Below are 22,433 nucleotides of genomic sequence, written 5' to 3' on the forward strand. Positions count from 1 at the left end.
TACATGAGCTGCAGCATTTTGAATCAGCTGAAGCGACTTGACTGACTTATTGGTACACCCTAATAATGAGTTACAATAATCCAGCCTTGAAGTAACAAATGCATGGACTAGTTTCTCTGCATCGTTTTGAGGCAAGATATGCCTGATTTTTGCAATGTTACGTAGATGGAAGTAGGCGGTCCTTGAAATTGATTTTATGTGGGCGTTAAAGGATAAATCCTGATCAAATATAACACCAAGATTCCTTACAGTCTCACTGGAGGCCAAATTAATGCCATCCATAGTTAGTAATATCTTTAGATAATTTGTTTCATAGATTCTTCGGACCAAGTACAATAACTTCAGTTTTGGTCGTGTTTAACATCAAAAAATGTAAGGTCATCCACGTTTTTAAGTCCTTGAGGCAGTCTTGAATTGTATTTAGATGATTAATTTCATCAGGCTTGATTGATAAATATAGTTGAGTATCATCCGCATAACAATGAAAGTTTACAGAATGATTCCTTACAATATTGCCTAACGGAAGCATATATAATGTGAACAAAATAGGTCTGAGCACTGAGCCCTGTGGCACTCCATGGCTAACTTTGGTTTGCGTGGAAGATTCATCGTTGACACGTACAAACTGAGAGCGTTCAGATAGATAGGACCTAAACCAGCCTAAAGCAGCTCCCTGTATGCCAACTAAGTGCTCTAGTCTTTGCAATAGGATATCATGGTCGATAGTATCAAATGCAGCACTGAGATCGAGCAAAACAAGAATAGAGACAAGTCCCTTGTCTGAGGCTATTATAATGTCATTTGTAACTTTAACCAGAGCTGTCTCTGTGCTATGATGTGTTCTAAAGCCAGACTGAAAATCTTCAAATAAATCATTGTTTTTTTAAGTAATCACACAGCTGTTTTGCAACTGTTTTTTGAGAGGAACAGAAGATTAGAAATAGGTCTGTAGTTGGCTAAAACCTCTGGATCGAGGTTGTGCTTTTTAAGAAACGGTTTTATCACTGCTACTTTGAATGATTGTAGAACATAGCCTGATAATAAAGACATATTCATAATATTTAATAAAGAAGTGCTAATTAATGGAAACACTTCCTTCAACAGCTTAGTTGGAATTGGGTCTAACATGCACGTTCATGGTTTAGAAGAGAGAATCATTGAATTTAATTGTTCAAGGTTTATGGCTGAAAAGCATTCTAGTTTACTATCTAGTGTAATATTAGAACTTACGTTTCCGGGAGCTGTTGATAACACTATACTAGTCAAAGGCAAGAGGTCATTAATTTTGAGAGTAACAATTGTATCATTAAAAAAGCACATAAAATCATTACTACTGAGTGCTATGGGAATAGAAGGCTCAATCGAGCTATGGCTCTCTGTCAGCCTGGCTACAGTGCTGAAAAGAAATCTTGCATTATTCTTATTCTCATCTATTAATGAAGAGTAGTAGGCTGCTCTTGCTTTACGCAGTGCTTTCTTATATTCATTGAGAGTAATATGCCAAATTAAACGAGATTCTTTAAGTTTAGTGGAACGCCATATCCTTTCTCGACTTTTGCATTATTTTGCGGGTTTCGGCATTATGCCATGGAGCTAATTATGTATGACACCTCTATTAGGTTTTACCTTTAATTGTCCTTGGGCAGACACACACACACCGTTAATATTGGTTATTTTATTGGGTTCTGGATTCCTATGGATGACTGCCTAGGAGAGAGCGCAGAGAAGCGTGTAAGACTGCGACTCCGCCTCCTGGTCTCAACTCCAGTTTGTCATGGATTAAGTCCACAAAGCCCTGAAATGTTTACCGAAATGAGATTTGCACCTTCCAAAGTAGGATGAATGCCGTCTCTCTTAATCAGAGAAGGTTTTCCCCAGAAGGCTGTCCAATTATTTATGAAGCCCACATTGTTTGCTGGGCACCACCAAGACAACCAGCGCTGAAATTATGACATGCGGCTATACATGTCATCATTGATCAGATTGTTCCTGTAAAATAAACCTACAGTAGCCTAATCCTCAGTTTTTTAAGCAGGTTATTGACATGAAGTTTAAAAGTGAGACAATCATCAAGCCAGATACCAAGGTATTTGTAACAGGTAACCACTTCAAGTTTTATTCCTTGCGTAGTTACAATATCTAAACAGGCTCTGGTGTCTTTTTAGCTTTTTAAAAGAGCATTACCTTGGTTTTATCAACATTTAAAAGAAGCTTAAGCTCAGCGAGCTGAGTCTGAATAATGTTAAAAACAGCTTGCAATTCAACAACAGCCTCCTTAATGGAGGGACCTGAACAGTACATCACGGTATCGTCCGCATAAAAATGTAAGGTTGCTCCATCGACATTTTCATCTAAACTATTGATATAGATGGAGAATAATAGCGGACCTAAAACAGAACCTTGTGGTACACCATTAGTAATGTTTAACCACTCAGAAGACAGCCCATCAAAGTGAACACATTGGGACCTTTCAGAGAGGCAGTTCACAAACCACCCCACTGCATGGCTGGATATGCCAATACTGAGTAGCCTCTGCTTTAAGATGCGATGATCGACGTGTCAAACGCTTTGGATAAGGCAAGGCAAGTTTATTTATATAGCACTTTTCAACACAAGGCAATTCAAGTCAACAAATAGAGCTGCACAACTCTGCTTTTTATCTAAGATATTAGCAATATCATTCACCACTTTCATTGTCGCAGTGATGGTGCTATGTTGCTTTCTGAAGCCTGACTGATGTTTAGACAGGATGTTATTTGTACATAAAAACACCTTTATCTGTTCACTCACTAGGCCTTCAAGAACCTTAGCCAGAACTGACAATTTAGAGATAGGCCTATTTAATGAGGTGGCCTCCCCTCCTTTTAGTAAAGGCAGGACATAAGCTTAGCTGACTTCCATATTTTTGGAATTGTGTTTGTGCTGAGAGAGAGGTTAAAAAGAGAAGTGAGAGGTGGAGCAATAAAATCTGCAGCTATCTTTAAAAAGAAAGGTTCTACGTTGTCCGGGCCAGCCGGTTTCTTAGGATCTATCTTGGTTAAGGCTTCACGAACAACATCAATAGTAAAAGGAGTAAAACTGAAAGGGTTTTCCAGACCACATTGTTCAGAGTCACGGATTGAGTTGGTCACAGAAGCAGAGTTAGTGACAGAATCAAACAGAGAGCCACAGGACACAAAATGCTCATTAAAACAATTTAACATAGAAGCCCTGTCCGATATAGTGCCAGATGCTGTGGATATCGATTTTATGGCTTTCCAAAATATTCCAGGGTTATTCAATTATAATTATTTAAGATAATATATATTGAAAAATAAAAACAATACAATTCTTGGCAGAAAACTATTTCAAATACTAGTTTATCAGTCAACGTTTATTCATTCAAACAATGAAAATAAAACATTCAACTGTCATTTGCCATTTTTCCTTGAATTGGAAATGATGTGGTCATATTAGTTGACGTATTTTTGAAAGGTTGTGTTGGATACGAAATGGCAACATAGTGATCCCCATATTGTCACCTTTATTGAACTGTTCCAAAGTTAGTTATCAGTATTTGTACCCCTTTGCCATTTCAGCATATATAGATGAAGATGAAGTTCTATTACATACCATTCTTCTCTTATAATTAATCAAAGAAATGTTATTACACTGTAAAAGGCCTTGTAGCTTACAGGCAAAAATAAACAAAGATGATTTATTTTCCTTACGTCCTTGTTAATCATAGCTGCAGCATTGTGTGCTATAAAGAAGTGAATACAATGTGTTTCGATGTGTGGCCTTTACCAGCCCTTAGCATTTATAGAGGTTTTGACTTAATGGCCTTTTTGTGCAGCAGTCTGTCAGATAGCAGGGCTGTAGTTATGATAATACAACTACAGTAGCTTTTTCCATTCACCAGCACCTGCCCTGACCTCTCAGACACTCACATAGATTTATGAATTACCTTGAGCTAGTCATATCTCTCTTTTAGCCCTAGATGTAATCTTGCCACAGATGCATCCAGATCAATTTTTCAGCATGTCTCATTTGAGGGGCGGGCTGGGCACAGCAGGGGTGAGTGCGGGCCGGTGTGTGTGTGGGGGGGGGGATGCAGTCTGTGTATCCAATTTCAGACTGCAAAGCAAATGGCCTTGGAGATCGAGGATTATACAGCAGATTTCTAAGTCGAGCTGGTATTGATTCGCTCTGCCCCTGGTGAACTTCACGTTGTACCTTCTCCATGTAAGCTTTTAAATGTTGATGTCTTAATGGCCCCCCTCGCAAGCGTTTCCCCCCACCCCACCCGATCTATAAAGGCCACAACAACTGACCTGTATAAATATGGCCTTTTGTTTTTCTAGTCAATGGATATTTCATGGGCCAGTTATTCAGTGGACAATATGTGGAATGAAAAATATTTTTTAGGTTACAGATGGTTGAATCTGAATTATCTTCCAAAAAGAAAAAGCACTTTTAATGACAGCGTTCCAGAGATTCTGATGATTCATTGTAATGCACATTCTGGTAGACGAAGAGCCGGGAAATCAAGATCTCACATACTCTGCATGGATGAATATATCTCTGCTCTATAGAAAGTCAGTGTGTGGTGGAAATTCCACACTTAATCACCTTCTGGTAAAGAAATGAACAAATCTACAAGTTTAAACCAAAGTTGTGTTATTTAATAAAAAGTGAAAGCACTAGCAATGTATTACAAGTTGCTGGCCCGCTTACAACAGAAAAGCAAGGATATACAGGAAAACACAGGAAATGGAAGGTCTCAGCCAATCAAATACAGGCTATTTAAATGGTGTCTAGATGAGCTCTATTGATGATTGGTGGCTATACAAGATAACAATGTATACATGGTTATTACATTACCGTACATTCATATGATAATTTCCTGACAATTGTAAACTGTGAGGAAATCAACCCAAGGCATATCATAACATTAATCTTATGATACATTTCCACAATAGTGACAACCGCCAGATATTTGTTGCTGCTCTTCTGGCAGTCCTCGCTCAGTTATTTGTGAAGTTGGAGCCTCTCCACGCCGCTGCTGGTACTGAGGAATGTCGGCCACCCAGATGCTCAATATTTCCATTAAAACTTTAATGTTCATATTCTTTTCAGTTCTGTGCAGCAGAGGCATTAATCACAGGAGTTTCTGTCACTTCGAATGTGTTTTGATGTGCTGTCCCATGCTGAGCAGCACTCTTGGCCCCCCTCTATGACTTCACGGTCTCCGTCTCCTTAAAGGAATGGTCCACTCATTAGATAATTAATCAAAACTTCAGTATTTAGTGAAACATTATGTTTAAACCATACCCTGAAGAAATCAGCGATATTCCCCGGTAAATAATGATTTTATAGCTCTTTTTTATCAAAACCTGTATATTCCGTCTGGCCGCCGCCATTTTTGCCATTTTCAGTAGTCACGTGATGGTCATGACGTCATCCATGCGTTCACTTTGTCAACACACGGAAACATGGCGGAGTATTTTAGTTCGGACTCGTCAGCAGAGGAAGAAGTTTTGACCAACGTGAAGAGATTGGATGCGGGAATCAGTACAATACGACACCCACTGTCCTTAGACCCTCACATCGTACAAGAAAATACTTCCGAGGAAAACCCACAGTTTAAAGGGAACATGGGAGAAACCTCAGGGAGAGCAACAGAGGAGGGATCCCTCTCCCAGGACGGACAGACGTGCAATAGATGCCGTGTGTAAATTAGATGATACATTTGCAACATAGGTAGTCCAAATGTTTGGAAATGCATGTGTGTATAATAGGAAGATGATATAAGATACTATATGTATGCATGTAGTATCACCCTTGCTAGCGATTCCCTCTCTAGTTTAGCATACTCAGCTTCGTTGTCCCTGGCCATAGAATCACGATTTTATGGGGCCGGAAAAAACTGGGGGGAAATACACACTAGCCGGTACTACGCTATATGGAAAGGCCACCAAAAACGGTCCTGGCTTGGACGTTAAAGGACGTTAAAACGGGGCTAGCCGCTGCAATGGAAATGCGCTATAACATACCTTATTCTTACTCCGAGCACTACTTCTGCTCCTCCGTCGCTTCACACTTGCAGAGGGCGATTTCTCAACTGGCCGAACTGGTGTCCTGGTCGGTGATGACACCAGAAAGACCGATGGTACTGCATCTCCATTAAGTAATGGTTGTTCCATAAATCCCATGTTATGTTTTATCATACTCTCAGAGTAGTCGTCCGGAAATTTGAAATGTTCGCTGCATACATGAGCCTGTGAATCATTCGGTTCGGGCCGGCCACATTTCGCTAGCCACTGCCTCCGAATGTACTTCTTACGCTTACCTTTTGGTAACAGATGGAACCGAGCATTCCGTGGATTGTTCCTATCAGAATTGTGGCAATATTTCGCGATACAGTGAGGCATATTTGAAGAGCGAAACTACAGTAAATAACATGGAGATCAACGTGTCTTCGAAAACCAAACGCATGGTTTACGTCACGTCCGGAAAATGGCGGCGCCCACAGTGTTGATGTTATTTCGGTATATAATCAGTTTAAAATCACTGATAATGTCATCGGATTAAAAAAATTAAAAAAAGACTGGCAGAGACTGGTCTGTTTTATCGGATGATAATTATTTAAAAATGAGTGTCATGAGCATACCATTCCTTTAACCAGTCTGGGGCACAGAATTCAGTTTGTTGTTAGCCATCTGTTCTGCAACTTCCACTTCTCCTTGTCTCCATCACACTTCATTCACACCCTCCGTTTCTCTTTTTTACTCAAACAAGTCAACACTGTACAGGCACATATTCAAATTTGGTAATTGCTTTGAGAAAAGCTGAGTAAAGGGAAATAAGATTGCTTCAAAGTCTAATTATTCACACAATACCAGCACCAAAATACAGAAAAGACAGGGAAAAGGGGGTTGAAATGGGTGTGGGAATCTGGTTAACTCGTCAAATAGCCCCATTATGGGCTAAAATCAACAGCGGGGAGTGTTAGATGTGTGCGAGCGAGGGGAGTGTGTGTCCAAATCCCCTCAGTTCACACAGCCATAACAAACAAGAGTAAATTAGCCCGCCGCCCCCTGCTGGGACAGTGACTGGATGAGAATAGGGGAGATGACGGAGGCCACTCCTCTTCAGCATTATCTAAATAACAGGCCGGGGAATTCAATAAGTACCGGCCTCATCAGACCTCATCAGCTCCCCCAATTAAGCTGCACATCATGGCGGCTGGAGGGCTGGTTGCCGTTGGTGACAGATGAGACCCGGCATGGCGGTCTGCTCCGCTGCGGTGCTGCCTCACATTCCTGCCATTGTTTAAGGGAAGGTGTGTGTGTGTGTGTGTGTGTGTGTGTGTGTGTGTGTGTGTGTGTGTGTGTGTGTGTGTGTGTGTGTGTGTGTGTGTGTGTGTGTGTGTGTGTGTGTGTGTGTGTGTGTGTGTGTGTGTGTGTGTGTGTGTGTGTGTGTGTGTGTGTGTGTGTGTGTGTGTGTGTGTGTGTGTGTGTGTGTGTGTGTGTGTGTGTGTGTGTGTGTGTCCTTTACTATACTTGTGGGGACCTAAATCTGTTTACACAGTCACGTGTGGGGACTCGCCTCCCTTATGGGGACAAATTGGAGGTCCCCATGAGGGGAATCATTAATTTTAGGGTAAAGACTTGGTTAAATGTAGGGTAAGGGTTAGGCATGTGTTTGTTATGGTTAAAAAAAATCCAGAAAATCACATTGTCTGCTTTTTAAAGAATTTATTTGCAAATTATGGTGGAAAATAAGTATTTGGTCAATAACAAAAGTTAATCTCAATACTTTGTTATATACCCTTTGTTGGCAATGACATAGGTCAAACGTTTTCTGTAAGTCTTCACAAGGTTTTCACACACTGTTGCTGGTATTTTGGCCCATTCCTCCATGCAGATCTCCTCTAGAGCAGTGATGTTTTGGGGCTGTCGCTGGGCAACACAGACTTTCATCTCCCTCCAAAGATTTTCTATGGGGTTGAGATCTGGAGACTGGTTATGGCCACTCCAGGACCTTGAAATGCTTCTTACGAAGCCACTCCTTTGTTGCCCGGGCGGTGTGTTTGGGATCATTGTCATGCTGAAAGACCCAGCCACATTTCATCTTCAATGCCCTGGCTGATGGAGGGAGGTTGTCACTCAAAATCTCACGATACATGGCCCCATTCATTCTTTCCTTTACACGGATCAGTCGTCCTGTTATCTTTGCAGAAAAACAGCCCCAAAGCATGATGTTACCACCCCCATGTTTCACAGTAGGTATGGTGTTCTTTCGTTCGTCTAGTTGAGTTTTTACCAAAAACTTCTATTTTGGTTTCATCTGACCATATGACATTCTCCCAATCCTCTTCTGGATCATGCTCTCTAGCAAACTTCAGACGGGCCTGGACATGTACTGGCTTAAGCAGGGGGACACGTCTGGCACTGCAGGATTTGAGTCCCTGGCGGCGTAGTGTGTTACTGATGGTAGCCTTTGTTACTTTGGTCCCAGCTCTCTGCAGGTCATTGACTAGGTCCCCCCGTGTGGTTCTTGGATTTTTGCTCACCGTTCTTGTGATCATTTTGACCCCACAGGGTGAGATCTTGCGTGGAGCCCCAGATCGAGGGAGATTATCAGTGGTCTTGTATGTCTTCCATTTTCTAATAATTGCTCCCACAGTTGATTTCTTCACACCAAGCTGCTTACCTATTGCAGATTCAGTCTTCCCAGCCTGGTGCAGGTCTACAATTTTGTTTCTGGTGTCCTTTGACAGCTCTTTGGTCTTGGCCATAGTGGAGTTTGGAGTGTGACTGTTTGAGGTTGTGGACAGGTGTCTTTTATACTTATAACGAGTTCAAACAGGTGCCATTAATACAGTTAACAAGTGGAGGACAGAGGAGGCTCTTAAAGAAGAAGTTACAGGTCTGTGAGAGCCAGAAATCTTGTTTGTTTGTAGGTGACCAAATACTTATTTTACCGAGGAATTTACCAATTAATTCATTAAAGATCCTACAATGTGATTTCCTGGATTCTTTCCCCCCATTCTGTCTCTCATAGTTGAAGTGTACCAAGGATGAAAATTACAGACCTCTCTCGTCTTTTTAAGTGGGAGAACTTGCACAATTGGTGGCTGACTAAATACTTTTTTGCCCCACTGTACCTTCACCGCGCCGGTGCTTGTGAACCCTAGTGATATCGATGTGAGTGTCAATATCTCTTCCCTCCCACATTACCTCCCTGTGCTTCCCCCAGGGGTCAGGACGTGGAGAAAAAACAAGGCTCTCCATCATCGATTGGGGCCCATTAACGCAGACTGAGAAAAACAAAGCCTTTTCATCACTTCTGAGATGTTTAAGTAAGGACTCGCTCAAAGTTGTTCTTCAGAGGTCAACCTCTCTCTCTGGTTATCGCTCTCGCATCTCGCCTCTCAAGGGGATGCAAGGGCAAAGCTACTGAAGCTTCTATAAATAATGCTGAAGAGTTTGCTAAGTGTGCACATTGGAGGAATGTGCTTCCATACTTTGTTTAATGTATTTGCAACAGTGGGAGGACTGAGAGGGAAACTGTAGAACACTGACATAGGAAGGAAGTGGGGTCAGATTTTGGCCATAGTTTGTTTTGTTTTGAAGGGGTTTAAACCTCTAATTGTCTTTTAAATGATCATCGTAGGACATTCCTGTCTCAACAATTAGCATTGTAATGACAATTCAATTTGAAGGAGAAACCCATTAATCCTGATGACATGTGCCAGTAGCATTGGACATATGCATGGCTGACAAGATTAGCTGCTTTCTATCAGTAAATTACCCAGCTTTAAAACCTAAAACAATGTATACCCATTTCAGAAGAAAAGTTGTGAAATATTGCATTTTTCAGAGATATGTTGATGTATTCACTTTGCACAAAGATGATGCCACTTTGTTGTCAGCAACTTTTTTTCTAAAGACAGAGGGAAATTAGTGTCAACCTTGCACAAGAACAAAGAGAATACCTAAGAAATGAATGAATTATGAGCCAGGGGAATGTCTCATACGCTGTTTGATGTTCAGAAGTACAAGGGTCTGTCAGACAATGTGCGGATGAGTGGGTGAGCCATCTTTCTTTGGACCTGGCTTTTTGGCTTTTTAGTTTTATCTGAAACTACCTAGACAGTTCATAACTACGTCTAAGATTAAGCAGGTTATTATTGTTTATGGTGGTTTAAAAGTGTACCAGAAGAGATTATGTACTGTATGATATTATACAGGCCTTCACCTCACCAAAACATAGCTCTAACTATACATAACGTTGTATAACACCTGTTTCATCAAGACTCTCAGCAACATAACATGTTTCATAAAATAATGTATTCTACTTCCAATCTGTTGGCAGAAACTACTTGTTACAAATGGGTTAAGTGACAACACAGCCATCTGTGAATTCAGTAACACTAATCTGATTACTAAAATGAAACCTGTCCAACAGTGAAATGAGAACAAATGGGGTTATAGTAGAAAGAAACCAAAAAAACATTGATAGTGTCCAAAAATATCTGAAGACTGTGAGAAAATGAGGCGAATGCAACAGAGGATGTCGATGAGAGTAACAGATAAGATTTTTATGACAGAGAATGGCAGAAACTTGGTGCAGACCTTCCTGCGCTGCCTTTGGTTTTGTGTATGTGTCTCTGAGTTTGTGTGTGTGTGAGTGTCGGCTGCTCTTTTGAAAGTGAAAGAGCAAAGAGATCTGCACCTGCAGCTTCTATCAACCAGTGGAAAGCTCCTTTCAGCACAGCTTTAATTACAGTCTGCTCAGCTCAGACAGGCTGGTCTCCACTCAGCCAACCAAATCCTCTAGCTGCCTTCCTCTGCCACAAAGTCACCTGATCCCTAATCAGCCACGGTGCCACTCTTCATCGATCCCCAATCAGTTACAGTAAGAGGGAGGCTAAGAACCCCCCCTCACACAGCCCCTCTGCCCCTTCTCCCCTTATTAGTCGGGTGCCCTGCTTTCATTGATCATAAATCAACGTCACTGGCGGCATTGATCGTCAATCACCCCCGATGACATTATTGATCGGCCGGTCCCTCGGCTGTAGGCTTGCCCTCAGCCCACATTGCAGGACGGCTGTGGCCTATTGATCCCCTCAGATACAGTATCGAGGGCTCTTTATTGATAATTCATTTATTTTGCTGTAATTTCATTTTCTTTCCTGTCCATACAGTTGTTACTGGAAGCCCCTTCGGTGGAAACCTAGTTAACAAACACACAGCCTTTTTTTAGTCCTCACCATGCTACTCTAACTGATGTGGCTTGTTTTAAGCACACTGTGCAAATGCCATTATCAATTTTGCAGTTGATGGAAGCCTAAGGGGTTAAAAATAACTATAACTAAGAATAATCACACGTCTCAATCCCTGGACCCTCTGGAAACAACCTAACATCCAGTTTTTCTTGTGATTTTAATGCTGCTTGTAATGCGCTCGGAGTGTGAATTTGTGTCACTCTATGAATGTCAAGCAGTGTCGTGCTGGAGAACACCATGCAGGCTCAGCGAAAAATTCGTTTTAATGGAAAAAAACGTATACAGCATTTATTTTTGCAGTAACATTATGTAGAAGCTGTATTAAGCGGCGAGTTTGAATGCTTGATGTTTATAATGAAACATTCGCAATAATCTAAACCCACACTGAAGACTTCATGGCCTCATCTGAGGTTTACTTGCAGAACTCGAAACTGATTTATCCTGATACTCTGTCATATATACTGAGAAATATTTGCCGTAGGTCTGGTGTATGGGTACTTCTGCTATAAGCGCCCATCTGTATGATTCATCTCTATAGATGGGAGGTTTCACGGGTCACTGGAGGCGTTGGCAGTGTTATAATACTCTGCTTACAGGGACAGGGCTGGCTTCACTGTCTGCCCACACAGGCAGTGACACAGACAGTGGCACAGGAGTCACCCCCCCCCCTAGGGAAAAGTCCACCGACAGCTGCTCTTAACCAAAACGGTTTGCAATGAAAAGAAAGCTCCACAGGCCAGGACCCGTTTCAAGTCGCAAGGACAAAGATAAACCGTGAAGGCTTACTTACTATGAATTCCATGAACACAGTTATTCTTCGTATTTATTTCTACTGTCAGAGGAAGGTCTATTTCTGTTGAATTTCATTTCCTGGGAAAATGTGTTATTGCAACATTACCGCCTTGCCGATGCCCTGCATTGCAATGCAACACTTTCATTCGTTGGTTTTTGATTTATAAAGAAATGTAAGGAAGCAGCTGTCTTTAACACGAGAGAGATACATTTCATCATATTATCTCATTCAATGTATTTCAGTGAGTCATAAAAAAAGTACTGTGTATTAAACATTTGAGTTACATGCATTTACATATGAGCTCACACTTAGGTCGCAGTGCACATCCAAATTGCAAACATCAGTTACTGTCAAATTAAATAAAAATAAATGGTTTGTAATTGATCCTAATATAAATGTTGGAATGTAAAGATGAAGTCCTCAGACCAAAACAGTCTACTTGGCGCTCCGCTTGTCTGTGATGTATTCACGCCACATCTCCTATTGCACACTGTAATGTTTTTTTAGCTGGGATCTTATTTCCAATCTACTCTGCAAATAGTGTTTTTCAGTTTTATACTATACTCTTACAATTTTGAAGCGACCACAATGCGGCTTCTTGTAATTGCCACCGTGGCCAGCTGTGTAAAGCGGCCTCTGATACTGAGACCTACTGCAACAACTAAGATGTTGGCAGTATGGAGAAGCATGTGTGGGTTCAGCATTAGAAACATCTGCCATGGCCTCTTTAAAATTGCAGCTGAGTACAGGAACCAGCAACACACAACCATGCCATTTGGAAGGAATGCGGCGAGAACTGTCTTTTTGTATAAATCTTATTTCAAAATATGGATGGAGGATTGTGAGCTTATAGGAGCTGGCAAACACATGTACTAACTTCTTCTCACTCGCATAACTGTCTGTTGTTTTTAGTAATTTGTTTTGCTCACCATGGCAACCTTAGGAATGGCGAGTGGAATTAGCTGATTAAGCTAAAATGAATATCTTGTTCAACTGGTACCTCAGAGCTTTTCACATAGGGGTTTGCTAGCAGCTGGAAAGCCCCCGCTTGTTTGGCGCTGCACTTGCTGGAGAAGATTAATTCAGATTCAATACTCGAAGGTGCACGCATAATTTCATCTGCTAAAATAATTACAGCTGTTTTTAATGCAGAATCTTCCACAACTTATTATTTGTCTAAACCTGGTTTGGGCTCAGTCTGCTCAGCGGTTCATGAAGAGACAGATGGATGGATGGATAGATAGATGGATAACCGCCGAGAGTGATGCAATGGAGGTAGACGTACGGAGAGGAGTGAGAGATAGATTAGCATGTCAGAGACTCCCTACAAAACATTACTCTTGTTAAGTGCGCAATAGCTCATCGATCAGGCTTCTACCGCCTGCATCCAGGGCTCTTCCCTCCACTTCCCTTCCCGTAATCCATAATATGATCTCAGGCCTGTGCCGGCTTCAGGGGCCCTCTATGGGAAAGTCTGAGCAAGGGCTAATCAATAGCCATAGAGCATGTGTATCGGATGCAGAGTGAGAAGCAGGGCTTTGTTGACATCCTCCTCCCTATACTAATCTCACTCATCTATAAAGTATGGATTGCACGGCGGGGGGGGGGAGTGGACTGCACCTGTCACTCCTACCATTGAAAGTATCTCCGTCTCTTCCCTTCCATGTCTTTTTGACTCTTTATGACACTGTACCCGTCTTTCCATCTATCTCCCTCTCCTTCTCCCTCTTTGTCTCTCTCTCTCCCGCTCAGTGCCCTCTCCATTTGTCGGGCCGTGTCATTGAGCCATGTGTGCCGTCCCTGTCAGCAAAACGGCTGACAGACTGTCTTCATTTCCGCACTGAAAGATGCGAGGCCAGCGTGGCAGTTGTGAGAGCTATTGACTGGAATCTATCAAAGCCCTCCCTTTAGGGAAGCTGCCTGCCTTCCTGGTTGGCGGCCATTCTGAGCTTGCCCATTTCACCCTGAAAATGGCGACATATATGCTGCTCTATTCTTGTCCACGTCCTTTCTCATTTGTCCCTCTCACCTGTCATATGTTCTATCAGGACTACTAAATCTGTGTCTATTTCTAGCATGATGTCCATTGTGCTCCCTCCTCATGTGTCTTTCCGTGCCTCTCATTCTCTCCCTCCTTTTCTTTTCTCTCCTTCCCATAAGACTCAGCCTACTCTGTCTGGGCAGACAGGTCAAGCTTGCTGATGGGAATCAGACAGTTGTTGATCCAATTAGAGCTCCCCTCGAGCAGTGTCAGAGTAAAGCAGGATTCCAATACAAATACCGTACTTTTCGGACTATAAGCCACGACTTTTTTTGTACAGCTAACGGCCACTAGGGAACCTCCTAAATCTATGGATTTTACAGGTAAAATGAACCACCTTTAACACTATGGGCTCTATGACCGGTCTGCGCCCGCCACCTTTAAGCGGCGGGCTCCAGCAGGAAAAGCTGGAGGCCGGAAAAGAGTGAGACAGGTAGCGCGCCAAAGTAAAAGTGGAACCGAGAGACAGAACGAGAGCAAGACAGACGGACAACTTAGCTGCTGCGGCTTATATGCAGGTGCGCTTTATAGTCCGAAAAGTACGGTACTTTCCTCATTTTTCTCCTTTTCCATTTTCCCTCAAATATGTCCTTGCAGTCAAACACAGCTGAAGCATCTGACCGCTTAGCTCATGGAACCTCAAGCCAAAAACCTGTAGGAACCTTTAACTCGACTTTGTTCTTAAGAAGTGCAAAGCTTCCTTTCGCTGACTGACTGCTTTTGGTACAAGTGGCTGAGCACTTCCTTCTGTCAGGCCTCTTTAGGACTTTGCACATACCAAGAGCAAAGGCGCAGTCTAGTCTGCCTCTGGAGCTCTTGTGAGAAGCCTCTGTTATAACTGTCTGGATGGCTAAAAGCTATTTCACTGAGCAAATCCTTTTTACCCAGTCCTTCTGCAGCGCAGGGAAATTACTGCATTGATTTCAGGCCAAACAGACATGCAGTCCAATTCTGATCAGCGGACAAATGTATGACATGCTGATATTTATGTATTATAATGCACATGCTGATTTGCATTCATGGATCAAGATGATATTCAGCTGGCTTGCAAGACTATCCAGAGCACCATCCAGAGCACACTTGAGCACTATTTGTCTGCAGATAGTAAGGCAAGGCAAGTTTATTTATATAGCACCTTTCAACACAAGGCAATTCAAGATGCTTTACAAAAATGAAAGATATTCAGACAAAGGCATTTAAAAACAGTAACAGATAATAAAAGAAACATTAAAAGAAAAAATACATGAATAAAAAGTTACAGTGCAGTTTAAGATATGAATAGTTCACACAGATGTTCCACTTTACTGATGAACACAACGGCTCAGTTTCAATTAAAAGCAGCGACAAAAAGACAAGTCTTCAGCCTGGATTTAAAAGTAGTAAGAGTTGCAGCGGACCTGCAGGTTTCTGGGAGTTTGTTCCAGATATTTGGAGCATAATAACTGAACGCTGAAGTAGATAGTAGAAGGAAAAGCAATGGTTAGATCTGCTGTTACTCTGCAGACAACGGACTGGTTTCCCCCAGATGCCCGCACATAGGAAACAACATGAACAGCAATAATTACTTAGGCAATGCTGCGCTAATACTTGCAACAAGCATTGTTATTGCTCTGTCTCATACAGACGTACATCTGCGTACTCATTGGTTTATTTGACTGGTTGGCAATGTGCCTATTGATGAGCAGAGAGCCATGACTATCTGTTCAGAGCCAGATGCACAATCTGAAGTGCGATTGAGCCGAGGCTGCGATCCAATGATGCTAGAAGCGCAGACATCTTACTCTCACTGAACTGTTGAGCCATGCTCCTATTGCTTTGGTGTACATGTGAGCGTGGCTGGTGTGCACAAGTCTGCGGTCACCACTCGTTAAAGTGTTTACCAGTTCCTACAGTAACACACCTCAAATATAATTAGGAGCCTCCACGGAGCAGCTTGTTAGCAGCAGTTGTTCACCCTGTCCAAAATCCTTTTTTGTATCTTTTTTTCATGATTAAGGATCATTAGAGGGCAGCAAATGGTTCATAACCAACATTTTTTAAGTGGCCACCTACAAAAAATACTCCAGCCTGTGACCTAAAGCTTAGCGTCAGCAAGCTAGCATTACAAATCAGTGGCCTAGTTTATTCTGGGCTGTGCCAGTGATGATGGCGTGCAGTGAGAGGTCTTTAGGTTTTTAGGCTGGCAGCAGTTTGTTTTGTGTTTTTGAGGGTTGTGTGTTGTAGCAGATAAACTTTAGGGGCAAAAGAAGGTTGTGTGTGTGTCAGGGCTACAGAGGCGTCTGTGTGATCACAGGGTGGGTGGGGTGGTGTGAGGCTGTTGATCTTGGGCCTGAGACTTAAACAAATTGGCTAACTCTCTGTGGGAACTTGGGATGTAGTCACAGGGGTAACGTCAGCGTGCTCTGTGTCAGGTTCTCCAAATGTCTCCGATAGCTAATTATCTCCCACAGTGCCAGAGAGGTTTGGTGGGGCTTTTGTTGTTTTTCTTCTGCTGCGTTTCTCTCACTCTCCCTTCCCGGCAACATTCTCCTGGGCTGACTGTGAGAAGTGTGGTCCCATAGTAGGCCCTAAAGCCACGTAAACACATTACGTTTTCTTATTTTCTAGAGAAGTTGGTTTGAACGTGTGTGGCCCTAAGCCGCACACACACCGTTTTGTAAGTGCATAGCAATACTGTAAACAAACCAACAATTCCCCCAAAATGTACATGTAAATTCTTAGAATAAAAAATTCATACTCAAATAATTTATTTCAACTAAAAAACTCCCCGGTTGCCTCACTTCAGGTTGTTTTATTGCTGTCACTACCTTGTCAATCCTGGCAGCATTTCTTTATTCCCAGCCTTGTGATGCTGCTTATCAAGGCCCAAGCGCCTCCAGCATCTGGGAGCGGAGATTAAAGCATCAACAATTCTCTCGGTGGGTGTCATCTATGTGATGAAAGGTCCTGTTGCTCACCTCCTGCAGACAGCCTCGTCATTGGCCCGTGTCGTCACAGAGTGGCCGTGTCACGAGCTGCCAGGCCTATAATGTGAAGGCGCTGACAGGAGAGCCGTCAGGTCCTTTCCAATCCACCAGGTGCAGAGCAGCGGCGGTTCAGTGTTTGGACAAGATTGCTGGCTTAGTGTGTGCTGTACTGGTACTGAACTGTACAGCCTGTACATAGAGCCAGCGTCTGATCCAGGTGTAGATCGTCTCTCAGCCTCTGTCTCCTTCTTGTTTCTCCCACGGTCACTCACCTGTTTCTCTTATCTGACTCCCTGTGTGTGTGTGTGTGTGTGTGTGTGTGTGTGTGTGTGTGTGTGTGTGTGTGTGTGTGTGTGTGTGTGTGTGTGTGTGTGTGTGTGTGTGTGTGTGTGTGTGTGTGTGTGTGTGTGTGTGTGTGTGTGTGTGTGTGTGTGTGTGTGTGTGTGTGTGTGTGTGTGTGTGTGTGTGTGTGTGGTTTGTTTTGTGATTCCAACTGTCTCCATTCCCCAGTCTGCGTCAGCGAGATTCCAATTTCGCTGACGCAGACTGAAAAGGGGACGGACACTGTTAAGACCCCCAGATCCGCAGCCAAGAGAGCCACCCGTTTCTCATGAGAAAAGCTCAACAAGAGCAAATGTCCTCTTGTTTTTTTTTCCTTTGCTTCTTTGAGCCTGTCTTTCTTCAGATTGTCTCTGCCTCTACAGCATCTCAACAGAAGAGTCCTCTTCCTGAATTAATTTGGTGCCTGTCGGTGCTCATCTGCAGCTCAAGTGTGAGAAAATGCCCTTTGAGAAGTTATCTTTATAGCAGCGTAGGTCATTGCAACACTCTCATCAACCTTTCATCAGCAATTATGCATACAAAAGGCTGCTGATACAGAGACAGGGGGGTCTTTTTTTCTATCTTTTGAATTAGATTAATAACGGCTATTTCATTTCATGTTTTCCTGCTGGTTGATGATAGACATGTGCCAGCTCTGTAGCGAGGGCACTTGTGTCAATCCTCTATTTTTTTGTTTGTTATCATCGTCTCAGAATGCCAGAGGGCCCCTGGTGTTCACTTCAACAGCATCTTACTATCTATGACACCCTCTGCTCAAACAACAGAGCCCGGTGAGACTGTTGTGGAGTGAAAAAATGCATAACATTTTAAATAAAGGAGAATATGCCTGTTAAAGTGAAACGAGCAGGGATTACTCATCATGAACAGGAACGCCTTCTTGAAAAAATGCTTTGGCTGACAGAGCGGTGCTGCTTTACCATCTCCGAGGTATTTACAAGAGCGATTACTGTGATTATTATTTCAACAATACCCTGCGATGCTCTTTCATGGACTGCCAGCCTGGGCCAGGGTGGAGAGCGCCTGCCAACAACGTCAGTCTGGGAATTTTTCTTGGAGCTCCATAGGAGGGCAGAGAGGAGGGAGGGAGAAGGGAGAGACACAGAAACGATGGTAGAAGAAGATACATGCAACATGTTCAAAAGGACTCATGTCCTTCTGACGGGTCACAGGATGAAGTCCGTCTAACCTGATTTTTTCCTCCCCCTCCCTCCTCTTTCTATCTCTCTGCAGCTCCCTTGGAGCCTTTGCTGTGCAAATTTGCCGACGGAGGGCAGAAGAAACGCCAGAGCCAGAGCAAGTACCCTCAGAACGGGAGGCCGTGGCACAGAGAAGGCGAGGTAAGATGTTAAACCATTCACACATCACAGCATCTGAGATACCCGGAATTGTGTTTTATTTCATCATGAAATTGAGCAAATGTTCAAACAATATGAGTGAATTATGAACTGTGGAAATCGTTGCACCAGCACAGTGATTTTATTATTCTTCAAGGACCAGTCGTCTTTTAGAATGTAACTTAACTATAGCTGACAAAATATCATCTTGGCTCTCATACTGTCAGTATATTGCCACTGTAGCACCATTTTCTTTAGCTGATCATTTACCAACCTTATTTGAACGATTGCATTCTACTGTCATTTATAATTTTCTTAATTCATTAATGGGGACATTCACACATTTTGAAAATAACCAAAGCAACATATACAAATTATCTTAGATTTATATATATTGCACATGAAAACAAAAACTATAGGGGACGAAAACAAATCTCAAACTCTTAATCCTAAAGACGTTCTGAACAACGCATTTATCTTTGAGGTAATGGTATTTCTTATAAAAAGTCCCACCCTGCGTGCAAGAGCCCTTATTGCCAACATCTGGCTTTATGTAGACTACAACTGCCTGTCATTGGTATGTACTCTAAGATATAGAGCTGTTAACAAAAGGAAAACACCCCAGATATCGATCAAACTGCCCCTGGATGTATAGGCGCTGTCACATACATTGCATCTCAAGCAAATCGCCTCACTGAACACGCATATTCCCGCCATACATCAGAAACTAGAAATTGGATGCAGTGCTATAGTAACATACTCATCAGCAACATGTGGAGGCAAGGTTAAAGCGTCTTCATAGCCTACGTACCAACCAGCTATACTGGGAAGGACACACATAAGAGACAGGTACTATAGTGCTTCAGACTGCATTATATAGTATGGAGTAACACACACACACACACACACACACATTCAGTGAGGCTGACAGTTGTGCTGAAACTGCAAGGTAGGGGAGCCCAGGAGAGATGAAATGTTTGTCCTTCAGAAAACACATGCTTTGTGTGTGTGTGTGTGTGTGTGTGTGTGTGTGTGTGTGTGTGTGTGTGTGTGTGTGTGTGTGTGTGTGTGTGTGTGTGTGTGTGTGTGTGTGTGTGTGTGTGTGTGTGTGTGTGTGTGTGTGTGTGTGTGTGTGTGTGTGTGTGTGTGTGTGTGTGTGTGTGTGTGTGTGTGTGTGATAAGGATCATGGGGAAATGATATACTGTCAACATGGAGGAGACACCCAATTCATGTGCTTTTGCCGTGTATATATCCCACCCCTTATACAGAAACTATATTTTGTAACTTACCGCATCATGTCACACAGATCCTACCTTCAGTAAAATGTGTATATTTCGTATTCTCTAAATATACTCATTACTCTTCCTGGATTCAATCCAAAAGAGATATTTTTCCAATGCTGGAAATGTGATTACTAAACACACATCTAAGAAGTTGAATAAAGGAGAATTCCTCTAATAAGGATATTAACTATGGGCCTACCTTAAAAAGGGCCCAATGCATACAAGACCAATTCTGTTTCAGCTCATTGAAAGTTCTTCCTGTTGTCTTAGTAAGAGATCAATCCCTTTTCTATATTATCCCCCTCCCCTCCATCTCTGTCGCCCTCCCCCCGATATATTTCACATTACTCTGGGATAAGGCGCGGCGACATGGCTGAGAGGCGGAGGTTTAACAACCTGAGGTCAAGGCAGTGTGTGTGAATGTGTTCATCTGTGGCTGAACATAAAGCTCCAGGATGTAGACGTTTATTTGTTTGTATGTGTGACACTTTATGTGCTGTTGTTTTCTATGCTTGAGGATCTTTACATATGTAGCCCCCACACTTCACAGAGACATGTTTGAAATATGGGTAAGGATTTAAAAAGAAGCTAGAATTAGTAGAAAACTCGGTTTACGTTTCTGATTTCAATTAAAACATGTATTTATGTTTCAATATTTTATTGTTGGAAAACTTTTGTTTGTTAAATCATTTTTATCCTCCATACAATTTGTATGTTTTGGAACAGCACCACATTTCAAGACACAATACTAAGGGGGGGAAATAAGATAAAGAGAAAGAGGCTCCCACACACATCAGTTGCTTTTCTGTATTGATTCATCATCAATGATATGTGAGTAGTGTTTCCCTTGTGTACTTGCATTACATAGACCAGGTGTGCTCTATTGATGTCATTATGAGCTCTGGGATTTGTTTTTGATGGAGCTGAAAGGTTTTATCATAAATTACTTGTATTGTAACTTGCAGAGCCATAGCATCTCAAATTGCTCTGTACATAAACAAGAAATACATTAAAAACAGCATCACAAATAGGGCTAGAAAGGAAAGGATGAAGTATTGCAGTATATTATCCTTTATTAGAATGTTACATGTGTTTTTCTCATCCATAAAAGTGATTACCAGTTGAAAGGATAACATTCAAAGGCTTTACTGCCAATATTATGTAGTCAATATACACAGAGAAGTGCTTGGCAATCAAAACCTTTGGTCCAAGGCTCCTCACACACTGTAATATTCAATACACTTAAGACATGATAGAATAATGAAGTAAAATAGTGCAAAGGTCATGGGTGAGTTTTAAAAGATTAGACCTCATGTACACCTTGCATTGCAGTCTGATATGTTATCTGCATATTGACATTCGATCACAAAGAAGGCCTTTGCTGTCACAGCAGGTTGAAAAAGCATTCTCATTATCTTGTTTTCTTCTATGCAGGATCAAAACTCTGGAGAGAAGAATGTAAATCAAGTAGATTAGTGTCCTTTAATGAGGAAAGGGGTCAACTTCTTTTGCCTCGTTGCGTAAGAAAGCAATAATAAGCATAGATAAAAGGGATGTTTTGAAGGATGACTGTATGAAGTGCTTATCCTTAGTCAGCGTGTTACCTCTCTCCATAAACCCTTGGTGTGACCTTTGTAGACAACACATTCACACCTGGCTGAGATCAGATCTCAAGTCAGCCCATCTGCAGACATGTTGTGGCTCCTCGTTGGCATTCTGTGCGCGTTCACTCCTACACAGTCAATAGAAAGGCCCTTATAATATGGTGTGTGTGTGTGTGTGTGTGTGTGTGTGTGTGTGTGTGTGTGTGTGTGTGTGTGTGTGTGTGTGTGTGTGTGTGTGTGTGTGTGTGTGTGTGTGTGTGTGTGTGTGTGTGTGTGTGTGTGTGTGTGTGTGTGTGTGTGTGTGTGTGTGTGTGTGTGTGTGTGTGTGTGTGTGTGTGTGTGTGTGTGTGTGTGTGTGTGCGCATCCTTGTGGTCATTGATCAGCTGTACAGGCAGGGCAGAGGGGGGTGGGAGATAAGCATTACATGTTACTGCATCTGTCAGAGCTGAGGCCATTCCTCACCTCGCTCTCTGGCAGCAGCCTACGCCATCCCTATCTCTACCTCTTTCCTCTCCCCATCTCTACAGTTTAGCTCACTCTTTCTCTCACTCTTCTCTCTCCCACTTTGTCTCCCCGTCTCTTCTTCCTCGTGTTTGAAGGCTTCCCAGTTCCCACAGCAACATATGGAGACAGAGAGAGAGAGAGCGAGTGACACACTGAGACTCAGAGAAAGAAAGAGGGAACACATTGCATGATCAGTCATGATACACCGGGTTGAGTGCTGCAGGGTGGGCTGATGGTGAGGATTGAGAAATATAAGACAGGTTTTCTTGTAAACTATCCAATGTGGGAG

General features: G+C 42.4%; 1 protein-coding gene across 5 annotated transcripts in view; it reads left to right on the forward strand.

Annotated features, from left to right (window-relative positions):
* The window catches only part of LOC117454713 (RNA-binding motif, single-stranded-interacting protein 3), a 310,119-nt gene that overhangs the window by 255,278 nt on the left and 32,408 nt on the right, over positions 1-22,433 (forward strand). For all 5 annotated transcript variants that reach the window (XM_071204809.1, XM_071204810.1, XM_034093846.2 and 2 more), the window contains one exon: positions 18,648-18,754. In XM_071204809.1, coding sequence (XP_071060910.1) covers positions 18,648-18,754 — 107 coding nt within the window. The remainder of the gene's footprint in view (positions 1-18,647; positions 18,755-22,433) is intronic.

This window comes from Pseudochaenichthys georgianus, chromosome 11 (genome assembly GCF_902827115.2).
Source record: "Pseudochaenichthys georgianus chromosome 11, fPseGeo1.2, whole genome shotgun sequence".
Taxonomy (NCBI): domain Eukaryota; kingdom Metazoa; phylum Chordata; class Actinopteri; order Perciformes; family Channichthyidae; genus Pseudochaenichthys; species Pseudochaenichthys georgianus.